The sequence below is a fragment of the Myiozetetes cayanensis genome, unplaced genomic scaffold (genome assembly GCF_022539395.1).
Source record: "Myiozetetes cayanensis isolate MyiCay16 unplaced genomic scaffold, myiCay2020 scf5-8, whole genome shotgun sequence".
Classification (NCBI taxonomy): domain Eukaryota; kingdom Metazoa; phylum Chordata; class Aves; order Passeriformes; family Tyrannidae; genus Myiozetetes; species Myiozetetes cayanensis.
Window position 1 is genome coordinate 79,352,882 of NW_026087742.1, and position 18,971 is coordinate 79,371,852.

Consider the following 18,971-nt stretch of genomic DNA (forward strand, 5'->3'; position numbering starts at 1 on the left):
AAGATTGCTGAAAGCAGTACTGGATGAACCAACGACAATTTTACTTGATTTTCAAATGCCTTCCTTTTAGTGCAAAAGCTGACAATTTCTTACTCTTCCAGAATCTCTACTTTCCCTTTTTTATGCTGCTGTCACACTAAAAGTTCTCAAGGCTTATGTACTCACCTTTGTCTCTTTTTTCATGTTTCCAGCACCTAAAAGACCCAGACTGAAGATGAAAAGCTGTTACTTTCTATTACTTTGGAAAAAAATAATAGAGCCATAAGGTACCTTGTACTTATTAAAATTATAACTTTAGAATAAATTAATGTTCAAGCAATTAATACGGTGCAATGACTTTAGTCTGCCCACACTGACCTAAATGAAACTTTTATTTCATTATTGGCTTGTTCCAATTTCATGGTTGATTCATATTCAGCCTTATCAGATCTTCCACATCAACTCCCGTTGCTGCTCAGGTACTTTCACAGGATTTCTCTTTCTTTAGTATGAGAGTTGAGATCAGCAGAGGCATTTGATGGACTATGGGATGGAGTTGGTATTACAGATATCTGGTTGTTTTTTTAGCAATAGCCCACCTTTATTCTGCCTTTCTTTAAATAAATCAGAAAAAAACATTACATATTTTTGAGACTTAGCTTCAAAACCAGATTCTACAATTGTGGCAGGAACCGTGCTCAAAATCAAAGTAGAAATCTTTCTTAAGTTAATAATTTTGAAGTCTTACTGTAAAATATCAGCAGAACTTCTTTTGTTAAATATTTCCATAAACCAACAGCATGTGAAAAAAAAGTTTTAAGTAAACCACATATTTTTTATCTTTTCAGCTGATGGGAGCAGAGGTAAGTGTCTATTTGGTCTCATTTGATACAAATCCACCATTTATTTTAGCATTTGATGTGGAATCCTCTTTTTGCTCTGTTTTCTCGACATCTGTCTTTGGTTTGACACGGTGTCTTCTGTAAAGACGGTACCCTGGGAATCAATATATATTTAGTATTAAATATAGAAATTATAAAAATTGCCTGAAAAAGGTACTGTAGTCACATATAGCCACGCAACATTTTCTTTCCTTATACTGCTAAAATATTCCAACCCATCCAAACAGTTTCTTTAAAGTTATGTTTAATTATTTTGTGTCACTCATTCCTGGAAAACTATATTTAGAGATTTTAACGGTTTAAATTCTGCATTTGGTGTTTGATTGCTTTGTGCTCCTGTACTGTGCAGTGATTTTTAAAAGTACTGCCAGTCTCCCTTGGGAAACCTTTGAGCTCTTGGCTGGGCCTGAGGGACTGAGTGAGTCTTGCTTGGCAGAGCTGGGACAAAGTGTTTCCTCTGTTCCCAACCCACTTCCTGACAGAGAGAATGGTTGGTTTGGGAGTGGGAACTTGACAGGAACAGTTGGTTTTATGTGTGAGTAACAGCAACAAGGTTCCAACCCTTGTTAGGTTAGTTGTAGGAGCAGCAGTGAAATTGAGGTGTATGCGAGAGGAAAAAGGGACTTCACCTCCGTTGGAAGATATTTTCTCACATTATTGATGAAGCTGATGCCTGTTCTCTCAAGAGCTAGTAGGAGGGGGGATTTGTTCATGGTTGTGGGGATGGCCCTGCTGGGCAGTTGTATGCCCAAACAGCCTGGGTCAGTGTAATAAGATGCATTTGGCCTTCCTTGGCCAAGTGTAATAACAATCCCATGCTCAGTGTTCTCATATGCCCAGCTGTAGATAGTGGATACCCCCATCCTTGTGCTAAAAAAAGGGTCTTTCAAATCTCAAACTGAGCCTGGTATCTTCCTGGTTATGTACAGGGCACAGTAATCATTTGGATCATAATTTGTTGAAGTATTTTGCATTTGATTATTTTTATCCCCTCTTGTTTTCTCCATATGCATGAAAAATTAAACCGATAATAAAAATAATTGTAATTATAGTGCTATAATAAAATATAACTATACCTCCTAAAATTAGCAGCGCAAACAACAGCTGGAAAATGCTGTAGATGAGTGGGAAAGTAAACATCAGTTCAAGTTGTTCAGGGCTGAATGAGAGCTGTACTATAGTTGAACATAGCTGAGTATTTTGCATGCCTGTTTCCAGAGACACTGTACGACATCTAAAAAAAAAATAATATAGAGACAGTTGTGAAACAGCAGCCTGTGGGTCCTTATGCTTTTTAGTAATCTGCATAAGCAAGAAACATACAGTAATGGATAACTAAGAAAATTGCATCTTTTAGCTCACACAGTCAACAAAACAGTCATACCGCTGTTACCACCAGATCACACATTTCAGCAGCTGTAAAGGACTGTGATCCTCCTTCAAGCCACATACAGGGCACTCACTCACTGTCTCCCTTTCTTGTAATGATGTTCTAAATTGTAGACTGCTGTATCTTCATGAGAAGTTTTACTGCAGTCCTAACCCACTTACAAGTCAGGTCTGTTTCACTTGTTTGCAGTGTAACACAAGGGGCACACAAGGGGAAGTCATATGAAGGACTGGAGGATATGTTGTAATCAGAATCTGTATTAAACATGCACAAGAAAAGTTTTATCTGCACATACTATCCCAGAAACAAGGTTGGAGAATGAGTGACTGTTACATTAATGTTTAAGGAACATCCCTACCATTGATTAATCATTAAATAAAAGCTTTTTACACAGCTGAAAAAAGCCTGCAGGTTTTTGTCATGGAGAATTCCATACCTGTGCCAAGACAGACCAGCTATGCGAGCCAAGAAGAATCCTAAAGAATAGCCAGCTGCTGGGAATATGGTGCCAATAATCCATAATTTGGGTGAGATAATCCAGGAGCCTTTGTAGAGTATTCCCCCAACCACAGCAATGAGCACAATGAGGATTGCTCCCACAATGGAACCGACCTGCGAAGGGAAAGAGGAAAGACTGTATGAATAAGATACCCCAGTGAAATTTAATGGCAACAAACACGGTGTCAAACATGCCTGTGAGTGTCCCTGAGTCGCTGAAACATCTTACTAAACACAAACCCTAGCGTTTACAGCAAAGCAATTCACAGCAGGAGGAGAGATTAGATAGCTGCCATTTTTCCCAAACAGGAGACCTAAGACGTCCTTCAAGGCGTGACTACAGATATAGATCAACGTGCAGTTAGAATACTTATCTATAGCAGATAAAGCTAGTTTTGTGAAGCTAGTTTTATGAAGCTTTGGCTATAATTGTACTTTGATATTAAAAATAATTTCACAGGTGTGATGTATACGAGGAATGGTGCACACATTTGAAAAATTTCCCCAGATTTGTTGGGAAATTGACAGCCTAATAGGTAGAACAACATATATTCCTCTCCATCCTTGGCCAGTCACACTCTGGAGCTTATTACAGTGTGTGCTAACTAGACACTAGATTGTTAGTTAGTGATAGGAAATTATTTATCAAGCACAGGAGTAAATTTTTAATGTGGCTGAAAATTCATGCTTGAAAACTGTTTGTGAGGTTGTATAGCACTTCTACATAGACCTAATCACTGAAGTTGATCTTATTTCCCATTTCTTAGTGTACTGATATCTTTACTGCTGCTTGCCAAAAAAAAGTCATAACTCATTCTCTTTTCAATACCCAAGTGAAATATCTGCCATTATGGCATATGTTGCCAGGGATCCCAGTGCCAAACTTCTCAGGCTAAGTTTAGAGAATCTATTTCTCAACTAAAACATGCATTCCCACTGTACTGGCTTCATCAGTCTTTGACTGAAGCCTTTTTAAGAACACTGAGTGAATGAATGTTTTTGTTTGGCTGAGCTATTAAGCACATGCACCTAGGAAGAAGAAACATGATCTGTCCATGACAAGCTCCTCTATTTCACCTGGCACATTGTCTTTGTGCTCTTATCTCAATTTCTCACTATATGGGCCTTAATCTGACAGCTATGGTTCAATCTTCCCTTGGTGCTTCATCGTCCTGCATAAAGCAAACTGTCAATGGACCATTCTATGGGTTGCTCACCCACTCAGTAAGTAAGAGGATGAAATGGTGCTTTGCCGAGAGGTCAAGTAAAGTTTCTTTTCATGTGAGTGCAAGTCCATGTTTTTCCCTTAACTGATTAAACAGAAATAGTACAGTTTTGAAATCAGCTCTCAATAGTATCCAAGTTCATAATAAGTGCATTTAAAAATACAATATGATAAGCCAGCAGTTTAAGAAAAGGAAATGACTAAAAAAGGTGTTATTTGTGTTCTATGCTGCCTGAACTGATAGAAAAGAAATGACAACAAAAGATAGGTAGAATAACAAACGGAGAGACTAGTTTTCTTTAAGAAAATTTAGATAACATATCTGTTAACTAAGAAGGGTTAAACAGGCCAAGGGGCCTCAGCACATCTGAAAAGTTATTTAAACCTAAACCCAGCATTCAGAATGATTAATTCATTATACCTTAAATACAACTAAATTATTATTATTATTTTGATGAGAACAGTATTTGCCAAAGCCCCTATGTTTTTTGATGCATCTGAAACCATCTTGCAAAGATAGCTGTATTTTGTGAATAAATTTTTTTTTAAGAGTTGGAATATTCTCAATTTATTTTTTTTAAATAAATATCAGCTTCCCACTCAAAATTGAACCACAAAAAAATCAACATGCTGGTTTAAAAGAAGAAAGTTTTTTTGATCCAGAATGATTTTATTTGTTATTGTTTTGCAGAGAAAAACTTCTTCCCATTGACCTGAATGATTTTCCTTTCAATTTCAGTTTACGTTATATACTGTATACTCAATTACTAACATAGCCAAAGACAAAAGTAGGCTCTTTGGATAATGATGGTTTCTAATAATGTATGCAACTCATGCACGTTTGTGCAGGAGGAAAGCAATATATTTTCACAATGTCTCATTTGTTTTCTGCTGAAAACTTTCTGGCTCTTATGAAGTCAGATACTAATACTATGAATAGTAAAGTACTGCTTCAGTGGTGCCACTGATTCCATAATTTGTCCATAATTGCTTATGCTTCAGCCTTATATACGTCTCTTACCTTAAGTATGATTTTTGCTTTACTAGGCCATTTGTGGTTAACAAACATTCCAATCGAAACTGGAATTACAAGAGCTACCAGAGAAATTCCTGTAAAAAAGAAAAGAGTACTTAAGCCCGTGTATGGTGCAGAAGCTCATACACAGGACAGACACCATGCAGAGTGGCTGGGGTTACAGAGCAAGCAAACCTTCAGAGGACGTTTCTGGTATGCAGACCCCAGACCACGTATGCACACTCTACCTGCACCTGCCCATTTGCTTTTCTATAGAGTCTGTTATCTTTGGCAGCCTGTTGAAGTAATTGCCATTCTGCTGAGCTACATGCTTATTCACCTGCATCAGAAAGGCAAACAGAAATTTGAGTGTGCTAATCATCACTATCCTGTGATGTGAGTAGCTATATTAACTGTTCATTTTGTCTGCAGGTGTTTCGCTACTGTACCATATCAACAACTGGTTTAGAGCTTCTTTTGTTTTGGCCTTCCCCCTCCAGTATTTATTTTGAAAGCACAAGCAAAGTATGTGATTTTTTTTTTCCCCAGGGACAATGGGAAATGAAATTGAAGAATATGAAAGTGATTCTGCTGGCTTTTAAGATTAGCACAACATGGAACTGCACTTGATAAGCACTAGGGCCACAGCTTTGCAAATCACTGGAGCATGTATTTCTAAATACCTTAACTATTTTCTCTTTGTAGCTGGATGAGATTTTTGACAGAGAGTCAAATGAAGCCACTCCTGGCAGTGTAGATTGCAGCTTTTCAAAGAGACTCAGCAGTTTTAATCACTTGCTTAATTATCCATGTGTGCTTAAGTATTTTTCCAGATTATGGCCTTAGCATTTAGCACTTTGCAGGATTGTGTCTTAAAGCTGTTACAAACACTTTCATCCAGGAGAAGCAGCTATTCCTATACGAATTATTCTATATTCTTATCCCAATATCACACAGGTCTCAAAGTCATTTGGAAAGAAAAACATGCACAATCTTGTGATAAATATCTGTACAATATTTATGATGATTTCAAGTCTTTCTTCTGCAGAGCTGTGGATGACAGGAAGTGATTTCTGGTACCTAATTCACATGAAGGTTAGTAGAAAAGAGGAAGACGAATATTTTTAAAAATCTGATGCAATATCTTCCTGACTCTGCAGGATAATGGTATAGGGGTAGTTGTTATTGGAGGGAGGATAGACAGTCAGATGGGCAGCTGGTTCACTTGGACTCACCGATGCTGTCATAGGGGAGTACAATTGCATCAGAATCAGTCCACATCTTGGTGTAAATAAAGAGGCAAAGGGGCATCATTCCCATTGCAAGCAGTGTGGAGCAAGTTGTCATGCTGATGCTGCAAAGAAATTGGTTACAGTGACAGTTCATTTCATGCTAGCCCATAGTCTTTCTCATTTTCTTATTACCACCTCACACCTTATGAAAGGTTGGGTAAGGATTGCTGCTGGTTGCAGTCAATTTATCCTGTATATCAGGTTAGAAAAAAGACAAATGAAAAGAATTGCTTCTGCTGAAAAGAAAGGAACATGGAATATCAAGGTGTTTTGCAGCCAAAGAACCACAACTTTGGTGCAAATGAGTCAGTCAGACAGGTGGTCAGTGGGAAGGTCTGTTGTCAAGTCTGTCTGCATGCTGCCTGCCTGGCTGGTTTCTGAGAGGATGCCAAGCTGGACAGGGGTAGAGATGGACATCAAATGGAGCTTTCCATTACACCAGCAGTTCTAGAATGTTCAAATTTCACTCTGAATTCAACAGCATAAAAAAATATTTCATTGTCTTCGACGTTTGATGTAATAAAATTCCTTGTCCTGACTTGTTTTGTTCTAGGCCAAAGATTAGGTGATGAGAATTGTTCAGTGAAGCTTAACATAGGTATTATTTCTCCCTTTATGCAAAGATATTTCTGTTTTCTGATACACCTTGTACAAAAAGATGCATTCTGCTACGGAATGAAGAAAGAGGAAAAGGCAAGACATCCAAAATAAGGATGAAATTCTCACAATCCAAGTAGAAAGGGTAAGAATTATGCCTGCAAATCACACTTTTCTGGCATAAAAATACTGAGAGAGGGTTCTAGTTAAGAGTCTTTGGAAACTTCCTTCTGAGCCTCACTTCTGATTCTCTTGTGTGCTCCTTGTCCTCAGAAAAGGGACTACTGACCTTGACCCACAACTGGGCAGATCCAGAGAAATCTGGAACAATTGATACAGAAACCACAGGAATATTTGTATTAATTTTGGTTCTCTCTCTCTCTCTTCTTTAGAGTCATTTTCAGGATTTTGCAGGAGCCTCTGGCAAGAGAGTTCTTTCAGAAGTCTCCTACAGAGAAAAAGAGTCACGGGCTACAGTTCAGGTCTGATGAAGCCCCAAATGGACAACAAATCTTATTTTTCCTACCTCTGTATTTCCTGCATCTTTATACTGTCCCTGAATGTACATCCTTCTCCAAAGTCTGGACATCCTCCAACCCTGTCTATGTACTCACAGAAGCAGTTGTTGTGAATTATCAAAAGATGTTTCTATGGGAAGCATTAGAGGATATCAGCTGGATCTGACTTATGAAGAAAGGTATGAACATCATACTTCACCTCACTGTAATTGTAATTCTAATTATAAAACTAATTCCTGCTCTAACTTCTGGTCTATATGCACAGTGATGTTTTGAAGCAGGACTGTAGACAATGGTCATGGAATTTAATGTATAAATAAAATATTACCAGTTAAAACCAAAACCTTGTCTGATGTGATGGGCAGGATTTCTGTAATACTGTGGTGGTTCCAGAAACCAGCCACACTCCTTCTAGTGCTATTCTACAAAGAAAAGAAGATGCTTGTGTTGACAATCTGCTGTACCTCTAATACCGTCTGGTCCTGAAACTGTTACCGAAGGTACTGACCAGAAGTCTTTGACTTCTTAAGATAAAGCTCTTTACCTGAAGAATAACTTTTTAAAGGCATTTTCAAATTACTTCTGCCAGCATCTGGGATAGAAACCCTATTTATATTTATAGCATTGTCAATTTGAATTTTAACCAGAGATTTCAGTGGTGCAACTCTGAACAATACTGAGCTGAGAAAGCGTAGTTTAGCTCAGTGCATTCAGCTGAGGAGAGATTAGAACAGAATTTCAGACTTCTACTGGATATCTTCCCATCTGTGGTTTATTAGACCTGTATTAATTGAAATTAAGTGTTGTACAGATTCTTAATATCATAGGTCTTTCCTCTACAGTGAGGAAGTCGATGATTAGCAGAGCTGACCTCATACATAATTTGAAAGCTGGTATTACATTAACATCTGTATGTGACAGAAAAGTTCACTATTTTCAAAGGATGGAAAAAATGTCGTATTAAAACTACAAATATTAACATTCTTAGCCTATTTGCTCTAGCTCCACATCTTTCTTACTTCTATTATTTTTTCCATTTCTTGTTCAGACTGGCATATGATAAATTGGATGAATGCTCCAATTTATGGTACTCTGTGGGAAAGAGAGAAATTATTGTGTTTATTTTAGAGAAAAGTAATCAGGATATAAAAATAAAAAGATGGCTCATTTTTAAAGGCTCTCAGAGTTAATGAACCCCCCACGGAATTTACTTCAAGAGTAGGGCTTAATTCTCCTGTGTGTTTGGTGTCCTAGGCCAGGTTAGGTGCCTTACATATCTGCTTCCAAGTTCAGAGCACACTGTCATTGAGATCACCACACTTTGCCACAAAGGAGTTTTTTCACTGCCCCCAGTATGCAAGATTGCCGTAAGTAGTGGCTTCTAGACTGTAAAATATTCCATCAGTTTGAAGATTTTGTATAAGTTCAAGGAGCAGATACAATTATCTCAAGTTATATTCACTTGTATTATTTCCCAAAGAGAAAATCAGTACCTGCCTTTTCATTGTAGAGAACACAAAAGGAGGGAAAATATTTCTCCACAGGGGCTCTTTTTCTAAGAACAATTGCATAGACACTATTTTGTACAGAGGATTCTTATCCTAAATCCTATGTTATTATTTATTTGATTTTTTTTTTTTTAACTTGGGAGAAAAATAAGTAGTTCCTACTTGGGCAAAAGTATCTTTAGTCTCTTAGCTGTCTTCATAAACGCTATTTGCTGCAGGATTTGAAGTTTTACTATAAAGACATTTTCTAATGTACACAGTTCTGTTGTGATATGTTCTGCATGAATTCCCAATGAACAAATATTCCCAAGGATATTTGTTGTTACTGCTATTACAGTAACTAAGCATCTTTACAAGAAGAATCTTCACAATGCATGTACCAGGAAGCTAAGAAAAAATTCAGACAGGTGAGACAGTTCTTTGCAATACAGACTTTACAATGTAAGGAGCCACATGAAGTACTTAAAGAATGACTGCTCTTACCTTAGGTCCATGTCTCCATCCACCCAGTAGGCGATGACATTGGAGGCTGTGCCTCCTGGACAGCATCCCATGATCAGCACCACGACAGCTTGAATAGGAAGGATGTTAAAGGCCAAAGACAGCAAGAAGGCTGTGAGAGGCATAATTCCAAACTGGCAAAGGAAACCCACAAAAATACCCCAGGGTCTTTTTATGTGGCCCAAGAAATTCTTAAGATCCACATTGCAGCCCATGGAGAACATCACCAAAGCCAGCATAATTGTTAGAACAGTACTTAAAACTACGCTCAAAGTCTGATTAAAATTATCTTCTGGTAATACACAAGATGTGCCATCACAAATAGTAGCATTTTCTGGACAAGTTGTGGAGTTTTCTGCCAAAGAGCTACCACTAAATTGTTGTGAAAGAAGGTATGCCTGCATTTTGAAATACAGAACTGCTCAGTACATCGACAGTAAACTTTCAAGACTGTGTAAATGGTTGGTTGTCAGAGAGTCCTTTTAAAAGATCAAGGAAGCAATAAAGTGCAATAAATGCTTGAACACTCTTGCTGTTCTTGAAGGGTTTGGCACAGTGCTGATTCATATAGTTATAAAAGTTGCACTTGCTTGGTATGGTGACAATTAATCATTTATTCATATGATAATGAGGAATCCCACATCAGGAGAATACCTGTGTTAATATTTAAGGGTGTAAAGGAGGCTTGTGGTGTTGCTGAGCCCATGAAATGAGAATCACAGGAGGAAGTTTAAACTTCATTCTTTGAATTTCTAGCATGCCTTTGGGAGAGCTGTTCATGCATGCAATGTCCCTGACATTACAGGGGTCTGTTGGGTGAGTGACCGAGACATAAGAAACCATGGGTAGAATCCTTGAGATACGACCTGAAGCTGCAACTCTTGCTAATGGACGTAAAATTCACCATGATGCGCAGGCTCATTTGAATGAGGTGGAATCTTCATTTCTGGTGGCATGAAGATTTACGGTCCTCCTGGCACCTGTTGCCAGATGCAGCTGGAGCAGCCACACTTTGCTCCAGCTTGGAATGGAAGTGGTGGACAGTGAGAGGAGGAGTGTGGGATGACGACGGTAGAGGAGGAAGGAGACATATTCTCTGAGCCAAGCACGAGGAATGGAGAGCAGGGCAGTGGGGTTGGCATGTTATTGTGGAGCTGTGGTATTCAGCCAAAGTCAAACACGTCCCCTGCAGTGCCACGGCAGGTTTGGCATCCGCAGCTGGGGTGTGTGAATGGACACAGGCAGGCAACCGGAACAGCCACAAAACCACGACTGAAATGCAAAGGGTAAATTCATGACCTCTCTAACTGGAGGATCCTGCAGCAACACCTGGACACACAAGAGGGAATGCAGCACCACTAGGCTCAGTCCATCCCGGTGGGCTGTGGGCCTGCTGTTTGCACCCATTTATCAAGGGCCCATGCACATGTAGTTTACCAGCACGCTGTGATCTCCCTTGTGCTTTTTATGATCTCTGAGCTTTGATCTCTCTCCCAAAACAAGGAGTTCAAGCATGTCTGTGACAGTGCCTCCAAGTTTCTGTAAACACCTATGTTATCTCTACACAGAGATTCTACTTCACAAAACTGACCTAGGATAAACAGCAGGAGGCATAATATATGGGGTTTCCCGCACTAATATTTTTCAAACCTCAACATTCCTACTGCATAGTCACTTGAGCAAATCTACCATCCTCCTCACCGCTCTTCCACTTTTAACCCTTCCCTCCCAACAGGGGTGACGGTGCAGATCCCCTTTTGTGCCCAGTGTGGTGAGACAGGTTTCTTGTGCCCCAAGGCTCAGAAGGGATGAGAGATTGAGGTAGGGCAGCTTCCCCAGGATCTCTTTCAGGTCTTACAGCTCTAGGATGGGCACTGGACATGCAGTAGGGCATGGCTAATAACCCTTTTACTATGTGGGACCAGAAGAAATTTCTGGCATCATTGGTGTATTTGCTTACTGCTATGTGTCCCAATTCTCTCCGTCCTGTCTTGATTCATATTTTTCTCTCCTGTGTGCTTTCCTGTGGAAAAAAAGTCAGGTATCAGTCTCAAGTTTTCAAAAGCTGTCAAAGGTTTACCCCTCAGGCTTACTTCAAAATTTGGAATGTTTTCAAGGGAAGAATTTTGATGATTCTTTACCTGTGCACAAGCTTTGTGGCAGAAGTATCTTCAAGTGTAGATCTTAGACTAAAGTCAAGTCTGAAACATAAAAGTGCAATTGAAGCCCCCCAATCATCTTTATTTTTTAAATTTAATTTATTTAATACAGATTTTTTTTTTTTACTAGGGTAACATGCTAAGCCATAAATATCTTTAGCAAGCAACACTCTCAAGGGAAGCCTCACCAATTTTTGCCTCAGTATGCAAAATGATAGGTGTTGCTATTTTTTTTTCACTTTAAATTGTGAACTGTTGAGGGGGAGCTGACTGCATCAGAAAGGATTTCCCAGCATGCTCAGATGGCACCTGTTTCTTTACAAAGGGGTCAGCTAAAAGGCTGTATTTCCTAAGTCACTGTTGGGTGCCTGTTGGGATAATGTCAGAGTAGCTTTATCCTCCCAGGCAGCTGGCAGCTCCTACCCTGTGATTAGTACTACATCTGTGTGACTATGATATGTCTAATAGAACAACAAGTAGGGTAATAAGGAACAGATGAAAGGAAGAGAAAGCGACAAGATTTCGTTTTAGCAGAAAATGTTATTCTCCTTTTTACTCTTGCTTTCAAACAGAATGTTTTAGCACCTTTTATTTTTCAGTCTAAGTCTTTTAAAGGGCTTTTTAGTTTTAAAACCATGCTGTATTAATATTTTCTATAAAACCTGTATCAGAGTCTCTTGAACTTGCTTCTTGTTAAAACTAACATTTTTTACTGGAGTATCTTGAAATCTCCAGCATGTCTCAGGGCCAGGGGTGACTTTCCTATTCCTGTAAATGTCTGTGATGCTGTGGGAACCTGGAATGAGTGGTTTGGGAGAGGAGTTGAGGGATGTCCAGCTCACAGTGGCTGTTTCTCAGGCACAGCCTCATGCAAGGGCTTCCTTTCTCCTCCTCCCTCCCCTTTTAGAGCATGTGTCTGGGCTGTTTAGGGATGCTTGCTGCTGTCCCCTCAGATACAGCACAGGTGAAATGTGCCTGGTTTTGGTCTCCAGCCTCTTCTGAGAGATTAGTGTCCAGCTCTCATTTTGGAGTTTGACTTCTGGAAATGGTGTGTAGGGGGAGACCTTCATGCTCAGGCTTTATGCTTGGCTAAGGACAAATGGGACAACATCTACTCACTTGTATGGCCTTGTGGGTCAGCAGGTTGTATAAAATTAACCTGTACTTACTGCTAGCTTTGCCTTTGGTTTTTTCCTTCTGTTTTAAAAGGGATGGTTGTGAGTCATTACTTCAGCAGCTAGCTGTATGAAACCTTAGATAACAAAAAATGCTGTCTGAAAACAGAACTGAGCCTTCTGAGTCTTGTTATTAGGCTGACAATGCCACAATTTAACACAGCTGCAAATATCTATATCAAGAAATCCTCATGTATTATTAAGGAACTAAAACCATATCCCAAACTTTGAAATATTTACAGACACAGTTAAAAACTTGGCATGGTGTAGGAAGTAGAGTATTATCAAGTAGTCAGGTGACTCTCTCTTGAAATCCAGGAGTGTTGGATTTCAAACATTCTTCTGTTTTACTTTTCATATTGTGCTTCTAGGATTTAATCCACTTGCAGGCTAGTGAGAAACATCCCCAAGGAAAGCAGCGATGGAGATGGTAGTCGGAGCTACTTAGCTGTACGTCTTCTGTTTTACTGCTTGTTTCCCACCCAAGTTATGGTCCTTAAAAGGATGAGGTGGACTATGTGGACTATGTGGACTATGCTCTGTGAACCCAGCTGGCATCTTTTGCTTATTTCTGTTGCACGTGTTAGTCAGTGTGATTTTAAGCATTTGTCATTGACATTCAGGGAAGGAGGCAGCAGTGAACTTGGCGGCATTTTGGTGATGATTAACATCCCCAGTCTGATTCTTGACGCTGTCAGCATACCTCAAAAATGAAAACAATCAACACTTAAGTAGAGAAATAGCAACCTAAATATATATTTGCATCCCAAACAGCAGTATTCTGATTTGTTGCCTTGAATTTTTTTGATGATGAGGCTGCCAGCTCATTCAAGTGAGTTTAGCGTCACTTCAGCAAACAAATCTGGGCAGATGAAACTTGTAAGGATCTTTCACTGTGCCAGCAATTAGATAATTGATTTATCCATTAACTAGAGCAGTTATAAAACAAGAATAACAGTAAGTGGCCTACACTGGGAAAGACAATTAACAGTTTGTCTTTTATGGCTGTCTGGTGTTTATTTCTTTGATGTTTCTCTTAATGAGACTTATGAATCTTCCTTGTCTGCTTAATTCAGACTCTGAGATGCTTCTTAGTATATTTATGTCTTAGTTAGAAGAGTCTTTTTTTCAGATAATTGATTTCTTTAAGGCAATTACTTGTTTTTTACCACCATCTTTAAAAGAGAGACAGCAGTTGTAGCTAGTATTAGTGACCTTGTTTATAACATTAAACTTTAGTAGAAGATTTTTTGGGTTTGCTTTTGTTTTGTTAAGAGTTGTACTATATGACTAGAAGCTTATAGAAGGCATTAGAAAAGAAAATCTCCATGCAATAGCAGGAGAGACTAGCTCAGGATAGCTTCATAAAAGAAATTGAAAAGTCAGCTGCAAAGCTAACTTACAGAATATTTACATTTACATTTTTACATTTCACTGTCTGGTGCATACATCAGCATTCTGCCTGTTAGACTCTTGAGCTGAGTTGCAAATGAAACATGGGGGCATGGGTGCTCCTCTGTGTGGCTGTTAAACTCAGCTGGGAGAAACAACCTGATGTGCTATGTATTTGAATTTCAGGCAAATTTAGCTTGCTAGTGTACTAGTCCTGAGAGATGCACCTTACAATCATGGTTGAATTCCTGCACAGAATATATGATTGGCTGGAGTGATATGGTTTTGTTACAATTTGCCAGAACTATAACTACTGTGCTAGGAGTAATACATAATGCTTTTGCATTTTCTGATACATTTCAGACTTGCCATCTAAACCATGTTTCAGGGTGTCCATCTTCAATAGCCAAATGTGAGCATTTTCAATTGCACATAAAAAAGTGCATAGTTACTATACAAATGCACATGGAGAATGCAAATGTCTTAGACTTCAAAGAACTTTGCTCTATTTTCATAGGTGTATGAGGGGAAATCTGCACATCCATGCTGTTCAGTAAGGACTGTCTGCTAATGAGACAAATAGCAAGAGTCTGTCAAAAGTGTAAGCCAGGCTTTCGGCTGCCAGACTGTAAGAACAACCTCTGACACTGAAACTTAGACAAATCAAAAAAATGAGTCATGCTACCAGATATAAAAGTGTAAGTTTTTGAATGATTCTCTTGGGTTGGAGACCCTTAATAAAAGAATGCTTTTCATGTTTCCCAGCAAGGATTGGCTTTGGACTTTGAGGGATAATATACTCCACAAATATTTCAGTGCTGTTACCTGTCCTTTCAAAGTTGTAATTTTAGTTAGTAGTAAGGTTTAAATTGGGATTAGTGGCCAAAAAAGTTTAAATACTAGATCAAAGATCTGATTTATTTTAAAGTCTGCAGGGTTAAATAAAAATTAAGTTGTTATAGGAATTTTATTTTCTTGGAACCAAAATTGCCTCCATCAATTTTCAACAGAAGGGGAAACCATGTATACTGTTTCTTGTTTGCTGTTGTGCTGGTTTATGACATTTAACTTCTGATAAATAGTAGGAAATCAGTGTTTTTGTCTGCAGTTCCAATGGCCTTTCCCATCATTGTCTAAGCATGAAACCTGGCTGCATCTTTTAAAATTTTCATTTAGATAATTGATAAATTAATTTGATATTTTGTCTTTGACTGTAGTAATAATAAAATCATCTAATTGTTCTCTCTGTTATTTCGAGAGGTAAAGGTAGAGCACAGACGGCAGAGAATTAAAGTAGAATAAAACTGACAATAAGTTAATAATTCTCAGTAATTAATTCACTTGTCAGTGCATGGGACATAACTTATCAAGAAACTATGTACAACAGAAGCAGATCAGTAGATCAAAGCATCTGGTGCTGAGGACTTTAAAATATCCTTACATGCTGAGGTTTTTTTCACTTCAGCATAGGTTCAGTCTGGTCCCCAATTTAGGTCTCCCTTGGTCTGAATGGATCAGTCCTGGGTTTGGATTCGCATGTCTCTAATATTGGAGCACATCTGTGAATGTACAATGGGTTTTTTGGCTTAGCTATCACCTGTTAAACAAAACCAGTTTCCGCTCACCAAAACCTCTCTGCAAAACAACCTGGCACATAGTAAATGGGAACAGTTTGGGGATTTATTTCAACATTCCATATTTCAACATTACTCTAGTTCTCCAGATCAAAACAACAAACGAGGTGCAGCCTTAAGTTACCCATGTCATCTACACTGGGTTGTCTGCTGCACCATGGGCTGTGGGAACCGTGTGCCCTGCAGGGGTGGTGGTTGGGTGGAATATCCTAGGGCATCAAAAATACCATTAGCCACCCAAGTTGAAGCAGCTGAGTCCTAGTCTGGATAGCTGTGCTGAAGAAGGTTAATTGTGCTCTGATGTTCCTGATGTTCTCTGCTGAGAGTAAATTAGTGCTCATGTGAACAGCTCTAAAGCAGACAGCTATACCAGGGATGTTTAGAGCTAGGCTTCATAGAGCACATCCTTTAATGAACACTGAAAAAAGAAATTTAAGGAGAGTAAGTATTACTGAGTTCCTCCTTTTAATTTGCCAAAGAATTTGAAAGGGAACAGAAAGCCATGCAGCCAGAATTGCTTCATGTAAGCAGTCAGCACCGCTGCTGGGAACGGGAAAAAGAAGTGAAGGAGGGGAAATGCAGAAGTAAAGCTGTATGGCCTTTTTTTGTTTGTTTGTTTGTTTTGTTTTGTTGGTGATTTTGGGTTTTGTTTGTTTATTTTTTTGGTTTTGTTTGCTTGTTTTTTCTCTGTTCTTAAATGTTTTGCTTTGAATTCAGGCTTTCTTAATGAATGCAAACAGATTCATTAACTGAGAACTCTACGCCCCCATATCAAAATTGGACTGACCTCTGTGAATCAGTCAGAGGCAGCTCCTTAGCATTTTCTTTTCTTATTTACAGCAGATATTTGAACTCAGACCTTCCACATAGCATGTTGGGAGGTGCTGGTCTCAAACTGTCTTCAGATGAACAGTTTCAGAGGTCTGAGGTGGGGCCAATATATGCCACCTCTTATGCTGGCACTGTAATTACCAGGGACTATTCTCATGTCCTGCAGATTTACAGAAAGATTTGGGTCTGGTAGAAGTGTATTTTTCTGTTGAATATAAAAGAATAGTCTCTTAATTAAACTGTCTAGAATTTACCTAATGTAAAAGGTGAAAAGATTTAATTAATGCTGACTCTAAAGCTTTTTGATTGCATACAGTGAGGTGTGAGAGAGGGGAATCAGATAATGTAAGCATCACTTCTTACCACTTCTGATTAATTTTTTTCTTAATATTTCTCATCTTCCTTTATCATAAAGAATGTGCCAACACTGCAGGTATTTCTGAATTGAAGAAAAATTAAAAGTAAAAAGGTACTCATTACGTATATAAATTATATACAACAAGACAATAGTTCTGAAAAGCCAGTCTAGAACCATCACCCTCTTCTCCTCAGGGCAGCATTTTGTCTGCATGTCCATCTTCTTAACGGAATTATAATTTGTTTAGAACATCCATCTTCATTACAGTGGGTAATACTGGTTGGGACTCTGTAAGGTTTCTAGACCTTTAAAACTTTCAGCTCTTGATAAGACTAATTTCATTGACTTGACTGGCTGTTTGCATTCAGAATATCTTTTATTACCAGGAGACACTGTTTAAGACTTCTTAAAAATTTAACTTCATGTCTATATTTATATCTAAATATGATGGCAAAACATTCAAGAATTCTGTGTAGAAGTAATTTTATCTGGAACCTGCTGACCTTTTAGTACTTGGGATATTTGACCTACCTACCTGGATAATGGAAATGTACTTTAGTGATGCAGTTTTGGAAATTCAAACAGGTGGGTCTTTTATTGTGGGGATTGAAAGTACTGAGGACGAGGTACCCTTGGTCTGGTGTACTGTAGTGCTGATACAGTTTATACCTGGACTGATACAGCCTCTGTGTGAGTGTCTGTGTCATAGAATTGTTCAATAGAATGGTTAAGGCTGGAAAAGACCTATAAGATCATAATGTCCCACTGTGCTGTGGGTTTGTGGAAATGAAGGTGTAACTCTTAGTTGATGCTTGGAGCTATACAAATAGAATAGGTGGTAGTAATGAAGTTTCGTTATTTAACAGCATTTAAGTAATGTTTTGGGTCTTCAGTAAGCCATTTGGGTTAACAGCTTTCAGTTTACAACACTGAACTTGTAGGCTTTGGAACTAGGGGAATTACTTAAATGTTTGATGTCTTCATGCAACATCCATTAAAATGGGTAGTCTCACAAAAACAATACAGGAAGGTGGGAGATGTGCACAGCAGTCAGTTGAAAATGCCAGGGGCTAGGTCTGTGACCTGCACCCTCTCCCCTTCTGCACTGCCTCCTGAAATAAGAGAAGGGTCAACATCAGAAGCCCAGCTTCATTTTCCCATGAACACTGTTCATGACCTCTCTCTGTCTTAGCCAATATTTGATTATTTCTGTGGGTTGGCTGAGGGAGTGCTGGCCTGGAGCAGCCTGCTGGCTGTGCTCAGAGCATTTTGCAGATAGCTTACCTGGGACCTGGTTGATGCATGCTCAGGTCCCTCTGGGCAGAAACAGCAATTTTAAGTCTTCTAGCCCTTCAGCTCTCATCAGCTTTTTTAACCAGTGGGCCTCTGGGGGAAAAAAAGAGCAGAGGTGCCATACATACTTTCTGCACATTCATGCTCCTTGCCTGTGTATTGGTGTATTGGTAACGCAGGTGGAGCTGAGGCACAGTCAGGCGTGAATGACGACTCAGCGAAAGCCTGAGGATCTCACCTGGTGTTAGACTCCTGCAGCAGCAGCCTGTTAGTGCAGTACCTGCATCTCTTCCTGAATCATGCGTGCTTGCTAGTGCAGATACCTAGTTTTGAAAATGCTTATCAAAATTATTTACATCAGCTCTGTTTCAAAATTATTTCCTTGAAAATATAATCTATGTCTTGTTACTTTCATTTCTGATACAGCTTAATGTCTCCCAATTGAAGTGTAATAAACAAAAAGGGGTATTCATTCCATCCTTACAAGAAAAGTAATTTCTATATTAATATGTAAAAATAAACATCTATAAACCAGCACATATATACATTTATATACAACGTGAAAAATTATTAAATATAGGTTGGGAGGTGGTTTGACATTTGTTTGTGGAAGAACATCTGTACTTTCTGAGAATTTCCATGTGAATGAAGTGACTCTTCTAAAAATTTTTCTAGCCTCCTTCAGTAAATGACAACATGCATAA

At 38.8% G+C, this 18,971-nt stretch overlaps 1 protein-coding gene and 1 long non-coding RNA gene across 2 annotated transcripts in view; one reads left to right on the forward strand and one right to left on the reverse strand.

Annotated features, from left to right (window-relative positions):
* The window catches only part of LOC126648761 (uncharacterized), an 870,341-nt gene that overhangs the window by 1,132 nt on the left and 850,238 nt on the right, over nucleotides 1-18,971 (forward strand). The gene's annotated exons all lie outside the window — the stretch shown is intronic.
* Nucleotides 851-9,829, reverse strand: SLC10A2 (solute carrier family 10 member 2). The gene is made up of 6 exons (XM_050332196.1): nucleotides 9,408-9,829; nucleotides 6,245-6,363; nucleotides 5,016-5,104; nucleotides 2,708-2,883; nucleotides 1,958-2,115; nucleotides 851-975 (listed from the first exon to the last, which is right to left on the reverse strand). The coding sequence occupies exons 1-6, from the start codon at nucleotides 9,827-9,829 to the stop codon at nucleotides 851-853; spliced, it is 1,089 nt and encodes a 362-aa protein (XP_050188153.1).

Excerpts from the sequence above, each read along its gene's own strand:
- SLC10A2 (XM_050332196.1), bottom strand. The coding sequence starts at position 9,829 with ATGCAGGCATACCTTCTTTCACAACAATTTAGTGGTAGCTCTTTGGCA. Across the intron at positions 6,364-9,407 it reads GATGGAGACATGGACCTAAG|CATCAGCATGACAACTTGCT; the intron begins GTAAGAGCAGTC and ends ATTTCTTTGCAG. Across the intron at positions 5,105-6,244 it reads ACTCCCCTATGACAGCATCG|GAATTTCTCTGGTAGCTCTT; the intron begins GTGAGTCCAAGT and ends TCTTTTTTACAG.